The 15,572-nt window shown below is 43.8% G+C and overlaps 1 protein-coding gene across 1 annotated transcript; it reads left to right on the top strand.

Moving 5' to 3' along the window:
• The first annotated feature begins 40 nt into the window (after positions 1 to 40).
• Positions 41 to 9,756, top strand: NDUFA1 (NADH:ubiquinone oxidoreductase subunit A1). Its single transcript, XM_083159399.1, has 3 exons — positions 41 to 286; positions 443 to 532; positions 9,633 to 9,756. The coding sequence occupies exons 1-3, from the start codon at positions 185 to 187 to the stop codon at positions 9,651 to 9,653; spliced, it is 213 nt and encodes a 70-aa protein (XP_083015525.1). The 5' UTR covers positions 41 to 184; the 3' UTR covers positions 9,654 to 9,756.
• Positions 9,757 to 15,572: the final 5,816 nt, after the last annotated feature.

Below are 15,572 nucleotides of genomic sequence, written 5' to 3'. Positions count from 1 at the left end.
GTTTCAGCTAACATGTCCCCTTTTTTCCCACAGTACTGGCGGTTTTGCCAGTATCAAATATGGCCGGCTAGTTTGACATTACGAGCCTGCGCTGTGCATGCTGGTCTAGCAGAGTGAGTGACCCTGAGCTGGTCCCGGGCCCGTTTGTTGTTGTGCGAGGAGAGTCCTCTGGTAAGGCGGGGACATGTGGTATGAAATACTGCCCGGTTTCGCCATTATGGTTGGCTGTCTAACGATCCCTGGTCTTTCCACCATATATATTCACCGCTGGACCAACGGGGGCAAGGTGAGTGGCTGCCGGTTCGTACCGGGCCGTAATGTGCACACTAGGTGTACAGGACAGCGACTGCTATTATACTTCTCGCTGATCTTATTGCACTTGTTGTAATGATGCATATGTCAGTGACCCTAATACCCGTTTGGTTCGTTGTGTCATACACAGGAGAAGAGAGTAGCCCGCTTACCCTATCAGTGGAACATGATGAAAAGAGATGAAAGGGTTTCTGGAGAACGTCTCTATTACAAATCAAAGGTAACTCTTTCCTTAGGCTTTCTGAGGGCTGGAATGCTGCCACTGTATGTGCATTGTGTTTCCTATCATTGTGCATACCCTCCACATGACCCCTTTTCACAAGGAACCACATGCTCTGGTCATGGAATTCCCTTCCATTTCCCCAATGTGCTGAAGCTCTCGCCTTTTGGGGAGAGCTTCGTGCCCCCAGAGCCGGCCCTAGCCTAAATGATGCCCTAGGCAAGATTTTGGCTGGTGCCCCCTAGCACCGCCACTAGTTCCGCCTCTGACACTGCTCCCCTTTCCCAGCACCATCAACCCTCATCATAGCAGTCATCATTTTGGTGCTCCTACCTGCAATATTTTAAATAGAAACAGTGCACACATTTGGTGCGCAGCCCAAATAGGGGTGCGTTCTTGCTGGGAAGGGGCATGGCCACACAATTTTACCCCAAATTCAAATTATGCCACACAGTAGTGCAACTTTATTCACATTATATCATGTGAGAGTGTCCCTTATTCATGTTACATCACATTGTAGTACCACTTTACCTTATATACATTACTCATCAAATTATACCCTTAGAAAAAAATCCTGAGAAAATATTGTATTTTAACCACCTCCATGGCCACACTGCAACCCAGCACAAAGCATTGTGTGCTGGGCAGAGGAGAAGAGCTGCAGCTGCTGCTGTCACTTAAGGGGAGGGGGCCCAGGGCCCCCACTGGGCCCTCCCATCAGGCTTTGGCCTGGGTAATTTGTACCCCCTACCCGTTTCTCTCGGCACCCCTGATAATACCACACAGTAATGCCCCTTACACATGACACACATTATTTATGTCCTTATAACCGTAATGCCCCTTACACATTATGCCAACCTTTATTAATGCCCTTCATACACATGACACACATAATGCCCCTTACACACATGTCGCACATTATTAATGCCCGTATACACATGACACACATAATGCTTGTAACACATATGTCGCACATTATTAATGCATTTATACATGACACACATAATGCCCCTTACACAAATGCCGAACACTATTGCACAACCAACCCACCCGCAGACCGCACTCGCACAGCCGCTAATACTGTGACCTCTGCCTCTGCTTGGATACAGATGTTTCCTCATACATCTTGTCTCAATAGGCCATGCAGCTCCTGGCCCTTCTGCTAACGTTGGGTGCATTTTTTGCTGAAAATTCGTATTATTTGCATTGTTATGACCAGGACACACAAGGAGCTTCCGATGATTAAAATTATATGTGGCATGCCTATATTCTGTGTATGACTGTGGCTCTACCTGCATACGGAATGCTATGTTACAGTGATTTCCATGAATACACTATTTCATATGCAGATACACCCTCACTCACACACAGAATATAGGCATGCTGCATATCATTTTAATCAGCAGAAGCTGCTGATGCCCCTAGGAATTCCAAATGCCCTAGGCAATTGCCTAGTGTGCCTATGCCTAAGGCCGGCCCTGCGTGCCCCCCCGAGGACGACCCCGAGCCGCAAGCCGGAGGGAAGTCCACAGCGGGTCTCTCCAAACCACGGGGTGCGGAGGACCCACCGTCCTAACCCTTTCGGGGGTTGAGGAATGAGGGTCTCTCTAAGCTTCGGCGAAGAGGACCCACCGTTCCCTATTTTCCCCTCTTCGGCCTTATGGTTGAGAGGGGTTAGGGGAAAAACGGGGCCCTGTCTCTTCGGAGACGGACCCATTCGATCGCACGGCCTCCTTTGCACGTGTTTAGGCACAGCACTGGTGGTGGGGAGCACACCTCGGGCTCCTGAGTTTTTTCAAACTCAATTCCCATGTTATTCATGCCTCCCATCACCTGTTTGCGCACAGCACAATATGTCTATGAACAACATCGCACATACACACTAGCCGAAGGTCTATAGATGTATATTGGCCAGTGTGTCACCCAGCACCTTGTACACTAGACAACCTACACTGTGGTCGATATAGTATGCAATATAGGCCGTGGGTGGATGAATTGAGTATATGCACTAAACAATATTGGTTAAATTATATTGTTCAGGGTTGTCGCCAGAATCCGCAGAACATGCTTTAGTCAACCTGCATGTTCAGTAGATGAAGGCGGTCCATAATGATGCACGGGAGCCTGCATTGTTAACAATAGTGAGTGTACACATAGATATCATTTTACGTGTGTATGTGTAATTGACATCAAGCTTTTTTGCTTTAACAAGTGTCAGTCAATATTACTGAGCTAATATAAATTACCTTATTGTGTGCATATATGGTGTTCCCTATCTCAGAATTTATTGGTGTCTATAAGGGGTATCAATCCCGGACGATATTTTCAATCATCGGAAATATCGTCCATTTTCAACAAGAGTATACATACATACCTCCTAACTCTCATTCAGGGGGGAGGAGGGACACTCACATTAAAGTTTTCGCCGCTGGGGGGCATGCCCACCAACAGCTCCGTGAGCTGCTGACTTAGCACCCATCCCCTCTGGATGCAGGACAGCGTCTATTCGAGGTGACAGGGGGGACTCCCAACTGCATCCCTCCCGGGGCCGGACACTGCCGGCCCCGGGAGGGATGTGGGAACATCCCAAAATAAAGGAACATTCCCGCGATAATCGAGACAGTTGGGAGGTATGTATACATTCAACCTGTTTAATGTCCATTCCGATCTTTTACCTTTCATAAAGGTCCTGAAAGTGGGGAAAGATGTGGATCAGTGAATCTGCATATTTTTGGTCAGAGACATCCGCTAATTTAACAAGTTAGCACGATTTCTGACAATGCAGATCCAACTTTTAAATAAGTCAGATCTGCAGTGTCGAGTCCAGTCTGATAAACAGGTGCTGGCCGATATTTACGACTATCGTAAATATCAGCCAGCATTGACTACCCCCTATGTACATAATAATAATAGTATCATCCTGTATATGGTGCTACCAGGGATCTGCAAGCCTTATATTGTGCCAAACTGAAGTAGTGCATGTATAACCAGTATGAGAAGAAATGCAGATCACTTACAGTTGGAAACGTGCTGCATGCTATATAAATATTGCTGCACATTCAGTCATTATATACATAATGTCTTGTGGCATTGTTGTCCATAGGGGGTGATGGTATAACTTACGGACGTAAAAGCACATGAGTGGAGAGCACCCTTTTAGTACGGATGACCATTGATTGATCATAATCACTGATGGTTTATGGCCAATGTAGGACAGTTTTCCCATTGATGCGGGAGATGGTTCCCCTCCATCCATGTCACATCAGTTATGGTATAAATCATAGACAGACTCATGATAGACAGTCACAAGGTCGACATGGTTAAAAGGTCAACTTGGAAAAAGGTTGACATGAGTTTTTAATGTTTTTAGGGTGTCTAGGTCGACATAGCCACTAAGTGTACCAGAGCGTCCCCTCGCATGGCTCGCTGCGCTCGGCACACTATTTTATTCTCCCTCCACGCCCTAGTGGATGGTAGGGCATGAGATACTGCCTGTCGGCTGAAAATTTTGTTAAAAAAACGTTTCCAGGTCCACTATATGACTGTCTATGATGAGTCAGTCCATGATCAGTCTAAATACAGTCACATCATAACCAAATAGATTTTCTATCTTTTTTTATTTTCTCAAAGGTGCCAGGACATGGAGCATAGCTCCGCCCTGACCTTTCTGAAGCCCTGACCCCAAGTTCTGATTAGCCCACTGGCCTGTCAGTCATAGAAAATTGAAGACCATTGACCGTAAAAAAAAAAAAAAAAAGGTACTTATGTATTATCTGGGCTCCCATGTTAAATGCACCCCATTTTTTCATACCCCCTACTATCCAACTACGCATGGAGTTTATTGTATATAGTGTGGCGAGCCACCGTGCCCGAAGCGTGGCGAGCGCACGCGGTCTCATAAGAAAAACGGGAGCCCAGATATTACATAAGTACCCATTTTTGCAACACACAGGAAAACACAACTTCTTTGAACACTGCAAATGTGTAATGTTTCCCTTTCAACTTAAGCAGTACGGTTTATTTATTTGTTACGAGCAAATCTTGTTATTTAATGGCCCCACTTCATATCTCCCTTTTGTGTTATCCCTGTCTGTATGTCCCACTCCTTTTTACCGTAAGGGATCACTAGCTGATAGGGATGGCCATTTTGTGATCGCCATTAATGGTTGCCATCAATGCCTATAGTAAAAATCGATAGCAGCATAATATGTAAATGATGATCATCAATAATTTTTTTTTTTTGGTACTTATGTAATATCTGGGCTCCCATTTTTCTTATGCGGGGCTCGCTGTGCTCACCACGCTTCGTGCACGGTGGCTTGCTGCGCTCGCCCCACACTATATACAATCAACTCCATGCGTAGTTGGATAGTAGGGGTATGAAAAAATGGGGTGCCTTTAACATGGGAGCCCAGATAATACATAAGTACCCAAAAATGCTTACTTTTTTTTTCCTTCTTTTTTTTTTATATATTTATTATGCATTAACACGTTCTTAGAAAATACAATACATTAACACATAGACATATACAAATGCACATTTAGATTTATCGTAAAAAATACCATCGAAACATAATCCTAGTTCATGATCATAATTATTAATACACACTCATAGTATATCCCTCTGGCTCTTTGGAGTATTTTCTAGGGGACCTTGCTAACCGATTACATATTCAGACTAAGCATTATAATATACCTAGAGAGGGTGTGGGTACAGGGGTCCAACAGTCGGGATCCCGACAGTCATTAGCCTGACGTCGGGATCCTGACTGGCCGGACTCAGACAGCATGGTGAGCGCAACTAAGCACCTTGCGGGCTCGCCGCCTAGTCTCCCTCTATGGAGGCCGTGGACCCCCACGAGGAAAAATAGCAGGTGGCCCTCGGGATCCCGGCTGTTGGTGTTTTGAGAGTCGGGATTCCGACTGTCAGGACCCCGTACGGCACCTCCTAGAGACAGGACATGGTGAGAGATCTTTTCCCTAATTATCTCTACTTTACTTCCATTCTATAGGAGAAAAGCAGATCTTGATGTTTTTTTTTTCCTGTACTTGCGGGGAGAGAGTTAGGGCCAGATGTATCAAGCTTTAAAAGTGATAAAATGGAGAGTGATAAACAGCCAGCCAATCAGTTCCTACCTGTCATGTCACAGACTGTGTTTAAAAAATAACATGCAGGAGCTGATTGGCTGGCTGTTTATCACTCTCCATTTTATCACTTTTTGAAGCTTGATACATCTGGCCCTTCGTATGAAATCTCCCCAATTCTCAAGAAATATATCCTGATCTTTCTTTTTTTGTAAAGAAGCTTCTAACCAATCTATTAAGAATAAATTATACATGTTTTCCAAAAATAATTTCATAGATGGGGGCTGTGACTGGATCCACATCTGCAGAATGGTTTTCTTTGCTGCAGCAGATATAGCTATCATGACCTTGTCATTGGGCCTTCTGTTCCTGGTTGATCTATCACAGGATTTTATGCTTAAAATGGCCCATTGTGCCGTTATTTGAAAGTCACTCTGTATGTATGTTATAATGAACCGTTCTATGTTCTTCCAGAAGTAGAGAACCTCTGGACAGCTCCAGAGGCAATGAACCAAATTTGCTCCACCTAGCCCACACTTCAGGCATTTAGGGGGAAATTTACTAAAGGAAATTTGTAAAAAAAATAGGTGTATTTGTATCCAGAAATACACTTATTTTTGACATTTACTATCCCGAAAATACGGCTATTCGTATTGATAGCACATCAATACGAATACGAATTGCCGTATTTTCGGGATAGTAAATGTCAAAAATAAGTGTATTTTTGGATACAAATACACCTATTTTTTTACAAATTTCCTTTAGTAAAGTTCCCCCATACTGTTATTGGATTACCCAATCTTATTTCACCTATTTGGAGATAGATAGGCCCTATGGTAGTTCTTTAAAAATAACTCTATATACATTGGCATGGGGAATATCTTACAGATAGAGCCCAAATGCTTAAATTTAAATTGTTTTGTGTTAAATCTTTCCGTATGCTAACCGAGGTTTACGGGGGCCAGATTATGTCGGATGTGTTTGAGCGGTACAAAAAATGTATTCGATGCTGTGAGAATGTTGAAGATGATAGTGATCATGATAAGCTGAAAATTTTGATTTTACTCTACTTTCTAGGTCCTATTATGGGGTGGGGGCAGGTAGCAATTAGTAAGGGTGGATTGGGATAGACAACAAGCCCAGGACATTTCTAGATGCAGCCCTAATAAGACAGGGATACTCCCCCCTCATCACTGATTCTGAGTCAGTTGCAGCCTTCCTTGCGTCTTCTGCTGCAGTTTAGTCTGCTACTTGATGGTACTGCCACCATAAAGCCCTTACTTGGTGTACATTCATGTGTCAATGTACTCGTTTCACTGCTATCTGCAGCTTTTTTAAAGGTTAAGAAAGATGCAAATCGCAGTGAAACACATTTGTTTAGTTGGTGTGCCAGAAAGCTTTATCCTGGACTGTTTGCCATCACCGCTCATTTGAGGATCCTCCAACAACAGCAGTGCCACTGCCCCCCATTGTGCCTACACTGCCAGTGCTTTCCTACCAGCAAGGCACTCCATCTTCCGCAAAATAAGTTTGAGGAAACGCCATCTCCTTCATAATTCAGGACTCCATCCACTCCTCTGCGGCAACTAACATCTTTGGAGGAATGCCACCTCCTTAAAGGCCCAGTTAACAATCAACACAAGTGGGTGAGGACTTTCAACATCTATATATTGGATCGCTATTACATCATTGTGAGGAACAAAGCATTGTCGTTTCCATAATTGCCCGAAAAAGCTATCGGCAAATGCTATCTATTTTCAACTTCTGGGCACACCACAGTTATTAATTGCGTTGACTGACATATCTATTTTTTAGCACAGTTCTATCTCTTCCTGTGTTCAATATAATTGTTTTGGGGGTTGGCTACCCATATCCTTTAACTGCTGCTTGGCATAAGCACACTCCTATTAAGTGCCTTCCTCGATATCTCTCTTGATATATTTTTCCTAATTTTAATTAAACCTGTTCTAAATGAATGTTCTGTACCTCACAAGAGCCGGAAGCTTCACTTCTACGTGGTGCAGTCAGAACAGCACTGCTAGCCACCCTTCCCTCTGGTTTTGCTGCTATAGCAGTTAGGAGTGACCCAAGGATGGCCATCTAACATCTATGATTTGAAATCCTTGATGGTTTATGAACAATGGTGATTACATTTGCCATCGATGGGGGTGAACTATAGTTTTTTCCTGCCCTCAATGATACAGAGCCACCAAATATTTATTTAGTTTTGTTTCTTCAAGGTGTCAGGACAAGAAGCCTAGCTTCGCTCCCTGACACCCAAGAAGCCCCGTCCCCAGGCTTTTAATGTCCCATAGCTCAGTAGACACTAAAGCTAGCGTGACCATTGGTGTGCCTCATAGAGCTCAGCAAAGGCCCATGGGAGGAGCTGAGAATGCGCTGCAGCTCTCCCTCGTCCATGTCACTCCTACTTTACAATGAGGTGGAAGCAGCAACTAATGGGTACAGGAGAAACAATATGTTTGGTACCCCCCTATCCTTGAAGTCACATCTCCCATGTGAAAGACGCTTAGTAGGGTATGATACAGAGGTGCACACAAATCACTCTGTGGACACATTTTGTACAGATATTCAATCCCATGTCACCACTGTCGGGCTGTCAATCCCATGTCACCACTGTCGGGCTGGCCCAACAGCCGTGACCCTGTCTTGTTCTCGGCCCGGCGGGACTGGTAATCGGCCGACAGGATTCAATGTCCCGCCTGCCAAAAAGAGGTGTGGCCACAAGATACTCCCATGGATCGTGAAGCTGTGACCGAGAGCTTGGCAATCCACGGCCGCTCTCGGCAGAATGGGCCCAACTGCTTCTAAAGTTGGGTCCGTTCTGCCGAGATCCCTGTTTAATACTGTAGGAAAAGACAGTATTGAATAGGGCCCCGCCGTTCTTTCCCCGGGCAGTAGAGCTCTGTTGTCAGGAGGCGCGCTTGGTATCCGGTTGGCGGGGTTTAGATCGACCATGTAATGGTCAACCACCCTTAGTCGACCCTGCTCAGTTAGGTGAGTAAAGATTGGCGGCCACTAGAGCTGCAGTGCCACTAGTTGGCGAGACCATGCTCAACGGACACATAGTGGACAGAACTTTATTTTTTTTTTTTTATTTTTTTTTTTTGGTGCCGGTCCACTTGAATCATTTTTAACTATCCAAGTGGACATAGTGTGCCCAGAGCAAGGTGAGCCAACCAATCCGCTCCTACCTGTCATTTTTCAAACCCAGCCTGTGACATGACAGGTAGGAGCTGATTGGCCGGTGGTTTATCACTTTGTTTTATCACTTTTCCAGCTTAGTACAACTGGCCCCATAAGAGGATTAGACACGTGAAATGAGAAATAAAAATATTTTAAGACTGTAAATAAAACATTTTCCTTTGACTTGCATGATTGTGTTAACTCTGTTATGTTGCTTTTTTCATGGCTTGTTTAAAATGTTCATCCTCCCTTGCCTGGCTATTTACTGACCGCTTTCATACGATGAACTTGCTTGACTGGCCTTATGATTGTAAGCTTGCGAGCAGGGCCCTCCTACCTTTTGACTGTCTGTAATTACCCTGTTTGTTGTATCACTGTCTTATTTGTAAAGCGCAACGGAATATGCTGCGCTATATAAGAAACTGTTAATAAATAAATAAAATAAATCTGATCACTGGGCAGATGAAAGCTGACTCAGGATACACATAGATTTGTGCTGATGATTTAAGGGAAGCAGCTGTGCAATACCATACAGGCAAATGCAGCTGGAAGCATCTGTTGGAAAAAATATGCCTCCTTCATGTATCTGCGATTTGCTTTATCCAAAGACATGGTACTCGGCCAGTCTACATAAGCCGAAGCTTACTCATACTGGCCGTCACACCTGCTGCCATGTCCAGGCAGTCTGGGCTTGGCAAGCGGTAAACAGGGCTGTGAGTGATCATGCAGGACCCATTCTACACATGTGCACACCCCAAATCTGGCCCATATAATAGTTTTGTAACCCATATATTTCTTTCTTTCATTTCAGGGCTTGGAAAATATCGATTAAGGATCAACCTTGAAAGATTCTACTGCAAATGTCTAGCTTTCATTGTATTCAATAAATTGATGTTTATGTACAGATTAAAAACAAAACTTGCATTTTCTTCTAATATGATGGTATATGTATGACGCATTAGCTAGGGACACAAAGCCTTGGTCATATTATGTGGACACTACCTCTCCTTATGTATAGCCCTTGAGCGGTGGGTTTTCCTGGTGCCCCATAAATACTCCCACTCAAGCTGCAGTGGCCCCTGCTGCTTCTGGCTTCGGCTGTTTGTGGCCACTCGGTATTGGTGGGGGATCAAGCGTGAGGAGGAGCTCAGCCCGGAAAATCTCCACTGAAGGGGTTAATCTGGCCATACATCAGTACAATTTCAGGCCCAAATGCACAATTTAGACCATATACAAGTGTAGAGATATAGGATATGACCACTATTTGGCGCACTGCTGCCTAGGGTCTGTACTAACCCACAGTTATCACCCAATAACCATTTACAATACTATACAATACAAAATTGGGAATTCCAGATTTCTAAGGCGCAGATAATCAAAATGGTATCTAAAACATCGATGTCTCTTTTGTGCTTTAATGTTCTCTCTCAATGCGTTTCCAGCAATATAAGAAGAAAATCAAAGGGAGACCAGTGATTAAATACCATTCAGTGTATTTAAGATGGTTATTACCAATATGGTGAGAAGGAAAGCTATATATGGGCGTACCCCACTCAGTGTGTATAGCGGAGTATGTGCACGTAGCGTTTTATCTTTCTGCAAGTCAGGTTCTTACAATATCCTCTTCACCTCCCAGATGTGTATATAAAAAAATAAAATATGAACATAAATGTGTAGATTCGTTTTTCTCTTTCTTAGGAATTATTATTTTTATACCCTCAGTGAGAAAGACAAGAAGAATCCTTTTCTTTTGTGAGTGTACTTCACTCACCCAATCAAAGGAGGAGGTACAAATATAAAGGTTTCTTTTCCCTTCAGGTATTCAAATGGATAGATTAGAGGGAATCGGTACATCTGTCAGAATGAACTTAGGTCTACAGTCATTAGGTCGACCCCACTAGGTCGACTGGCAGGAAGGTCGACCTGGGCGAAGGTCGACATGACTTAAGGTTGAATTTGCATAAAGGTCGACTGGTCATAAGGTCGACATGGGTTTTTCAGTTTTTTTATCCGAATGTCGACATGGACACAGTTGGTAATGAGAATCGGACCCTCGCTTCGCTCGCAATGCTTCGGGCACGGTGGCGAGCAAACCTCCTCCACGCCCTAGTGGATGGTAGGGCATGAAATACCGCCAGTCGGCACATGTCGGCTCAAAAAAACAGTGAAAAACCCCATGTCGACCTTCCTCATGTTGACCTTTATGCAAATTCGACCTTAAGTCATGTCGACCTTGGCCCATGTCGACCTTAAGTCAGGTCGACCTTCCTGCCAGTCGACCTAGTTGGTCGACCTAATGACTGTAGACCTAAGTTCATTCTAATAGATGACCGCATCCCGATTAGAGATAGGAAAAGATCCAGTATATAGTGATAACTGTTTAAACTTCAAATGGATGGGTGTACCCCACTCCCCATAAATCAGGGGATGTATGTGCTCATAGCAGGTTCTTTCTCTTGTGTCTTCTAATTTTTATAGTGACCAAAAATCCTCCATCCAGTGGGGGTATGTAAAAAAAAAATGGGGGAAATAAACAATGTGTAGAATTGCTTCAAATAATATACAACTTGTTTTTTGTTTTTTTTTAAGTATATGGAGATTTACCAGGAAAGAGTGATGTACAGGGTTCTTACCAAAACTCACAATTTTTATAGTGCTTCTTAATGTGCATAAAGGTATCTTTAGTGAAAAACTCAGTGATCGAGAAATCACACTACTCTCTTCATACCGATCTACTCTACATCTTATTCATTATCTTAATGACCTATATATGTACTCTGTTACTGCTATCATTTGAATTAGATATTGGCTAGAAGAATTGGATCTTCGGTACTTCTGTAGTAGACTGGCGCCCACTAAGCAATTTGCTTAGTGGGCTATTCTGCGTAGAAAAATTGCATTGCATGGGCCATTTTAAGGGACGTGCGATGCGATTTTCCTATGTAATTTATTCACTGCTATCTTAGCCCCAGGGGATCGCACCTCCCGCAAAATCGCATGCGATTTTTATAGGGTGTACGATGCTATTACATTAACTATACAATAATATCATTATATGACATACATGGAGGTTTTAGGCACCCCCCACTATCCACGCCACCCCAAAGTGTGGCGAGTGGTGGCGGAACGTGTTCTCCGACCTTTTCATACACCCACTATCCACACCGGCGTGGAGTTGATTTTATATAGTGTGGCAAGCCAACGGGCCCGAAGGCGAGCGGACGCGGAATACATGTAAAGTAATCCACGTCCCCTCGCTGCACTCGCCACACTATCTAAAATCAACTCCACGCCAACGTGGATAGTGGGTGTATGAAAAGGTCAGAGGACGTGTTCCGCCGTGCTCGCCACGTTTTGGGGTGTCTAAAACCTCATTGTATGCCATACAATGATATTATTGTATAGTTAATGTAATGGCATCGTACACCCTATAAAATTGCATGCGATTTTGCGGGAGGTGCGATCCCCCCGGGGTTAACAGAGCAGTGAATAAATTACATACGAAAATCACATCGCATAGCATGGCCCTTAAAATGGTGTGGTGTGGTAAAACTAATACCCCTTTCACACCAGCCTAATTCCTGAGTTGAGCCCGTGACTAGCACTGGTTTGAAATGTTCCTGGGTCAAATTCCTGGGAACAATTGGCCAAGATTTTAAGCCTTCTGGCTAGCAGAATTCCTCCCGGGCACTTCCTGGACTACAGGCTAGTGTGAAAGGTACTTACTTTCTGTTGCTGTCCGCGGTACTGGAAGTGAGCAACACATTCTCTGTGCTGCTGAGGAAGCCACCGGATGAGTGCTGGTGATGGAGTGTGCCCCCCCCCATTCTGGCAGGAAGAAAAGACAGCGGCAGCAGAGCAGCTGGGGGCAGTGCCCCGGTGTCCACATAAGAGTAGGGATGGTCTCAATGTAAGGAGGCAGTCCCTGGTGTTCACATGCATCCCGTCTGTGTGGAGGGCGGAGGTCAGGCCTGTGCAGGACAGGTGTAACTCCAGCTAATCCCAGGCCCTCACACACCACCCGCATCCCACTCACAGCTCCAAGCCAATCTCAGGTCGGCCCCACCAGCAGCATCCACCTCATCCAGCCTCCCGCACTAACTTTCCCCGATCACATCAGTAAATGCAGGGAGTAGGCTTGTGTGAAAGGGGACAACTAGGGAATGTATTCCTGGGTAAGTCCCTGCATTTTCTGGTGCGCAAGACAATGGGGGTTATAAAGTTTTTTTTTTCTCTGTGAGGAACGATGTTTTGGTTGTGCGCATGGCAAACAGACTTCACCGGTTGCACTCATCCAAGACGGCGGACCAGGGGATTCGCCCATGGGAAAACCCAGCGTTTCATGGGCATTCCTAAGGAAATCACCCTGTGACGGTGGGCAGCTGATATCATTGGATGTCAGCTGCCTGCCCAGTTCCTATTGAGTGTGCTGACCTGAGTCTCTTAGATATGCGTGCACCTTCCACATCATTCGATGGTCAGCTACCAGTTTCTTCTTTGACTGCGAATGGATGTTTATGCTATCCATTTGCAGCTGTGTGGGAGAATTCGCACTGCAAATGTGGGTGGCGCCAAATGCTAATGGCGGGTGAAATATGACACGCTGTGCTGTGAGCAAAGCAGTGCTACATGTCAACCAGAATAACCCCCAATGTCTTGACTCGAATGTCGACATGGACACAGTTGGAAGTCAACCGCAGCCCCTCGCATCGCTTGCTACGCTCGCAATGCTTCGGGTACAGTATTTTATTCTCCCACCACACCCTAGTGGATGGTAGGGCATGAACTACCACATGTTGGCTCAAAAAACAGTAAAAAAAGAAATCTGACGGGGTGGGAATGACAGGGAGCGGGAACGGGAGTGGTACTGAAATCACATTGCATGCCACTATAACACAATGCGATGTGGTTTCAGTATGTTACCGTACGTACTGAAATTGGGCGCCCTGCTAGGAAACAAGTACCAATTAGCCCATGCTGATTTCTTTTAGGAGCTTTGTATATATCCAGCCCCTTGAGTCAGTTTGCAAAATAAGTAGATGTATTTGTATTCCACTTAGCAGATTGGTATGCATATTATATTTACATTTTTTTTAAACAATAATGCTGGTTGGTACAATGATTAAGAATGTTTATTCTATGTTCCATTACTCAACTCTAAATGGTCGTGTGGTGCGTCCAATATAATACATTTGGCATGGGCATATCAAGAGATAAACCTAATAACTGGTATTGCAATTGATGAAAGATTCTGTTGTATTGTTTTTGGGAAACTGATGCCTCAACTGTTCGTCTTTTATTACTCACATTAAGTGCACGTCGTGCATTTAGTGTGATTGCATCTAAAGAAACCCAATACTTAGGGGCCTATCATTGTTCTTTGTGTGAGTTTCTTACTGCTCTACTGGCTTCCTTTAAAGAAGTTTGGTGCCGGTATATTCTTAAGATTACGAGCCTTCTTAAAAATTATGGAGGTTTGATTCCTAAACTAGTCCTAAGGATAGGATGGGTACTAAGGCGTTTATAACTACTCTTTATAATACTGCTTATTTTTTCTGCCTCTACGTTGAATGTAGACAAAGAAAGGGTTAGTTTTTTTCTTACTACTCTTTTCAGACTTAGACCCTTGGTTTGCACCTACATTCCTTTTGTCTGTTTTTACTGAACATCTCTTTTCTATTGAGACCATTGGAGAATTCTAAAGCCTCATCCAAACGTTTCTGAGGGTATCCATGACTTTTGAATTCATCAAGTAAATGATCTGCTTGTTCTTTAAATTGTTTATTAGAGGTACAATTTTTTCTCACTCTATGGAGATGGCTCTTTGGAACATTATCCAACCAGCTCTTTTTGTGATTATTAGAGTAAGGGATGTAGCTACATACATCAACTGGTTCTTTGTAGCTCGCCGCTGTGACTATTCCCTCTACCACCTCCACCGTAATGTCAAGAAAATTTACCTGTGAGGGGTGGTGAGTGCTAGTGAAGGATAAACCATAAGTGTTTTAGTATGTTACAAAATTAGTGATTGAAACAGTGTCTCCGTGCCAAACAAAAAACAGGTCATCGATATAGCGACCATAGGATTCAGGTTCAATGCATAGCCTCCCTCCCAAATATGATGTTGTTCAAAGTCCCCCATATATAAATTTGCGAAGCTAGGCACGAACCTGGTCCCCATCGCTGTACCGAGGACCTGAATATAGTGACTGTGATCAAACAAAAAGTGATTGTGAGTAAGGATAAATTCAACTGAATTCAATATAAATTTACGCCTTTCCTCTGGTTATCCAATTAATTACCATACAGTCTACTGACATTCATTTAAAATGGACTGACAGTTTTCCCATAGCCACCAGTAAAAGTAATGATCTTCTAGGAGTGATCAAGTCCTTATCAGTATCTTGTACTAATTGAATATTCAATCTATATATTTTAAAGTATTGTTTTGTCTGTCTGTATTTAATACATTTTTATGGATTATTATTATGTACCTTTTGAGCGCCAAACGCTTATTTCTTTCTTGACATTTTCATGTCGACCATTGACATGTCAACATTTTGCTTGTCGACCTTTTGTCAGTGTCAACCTATTGATTGTCTATCTAGACATGGTCTGAGCCATCCGGACACCATTCAAAACACAGGATGGTGTGCGCAAACTGCCAGGCATTAACATCAGTGATCATCCATTATGACTTAAGCTGCTCACATAGGGGGTTATTCTGGTTTAATCGGTCCCCCGTTCATTT

The sequence above is a fragment of the Crinia signifera genome, chromosome 9 (genome assembly GCF_055691185.1).
Source record: "Crinia signifera chromosome 9, ASM5569118v1, whole genome shotgun sequence".
Classification (NCBI taxonomy): domain Eukaryota; kingdom Metazoa; phylum Chordata; class Amphibia; order Anura; family Myobatrachidae; genus Crinia; species Crinia signifera.
Note: the sequence above shows the minus strand (reverse complement) of the source record. Positions and strands in the feature narration are given on the sequence as shown.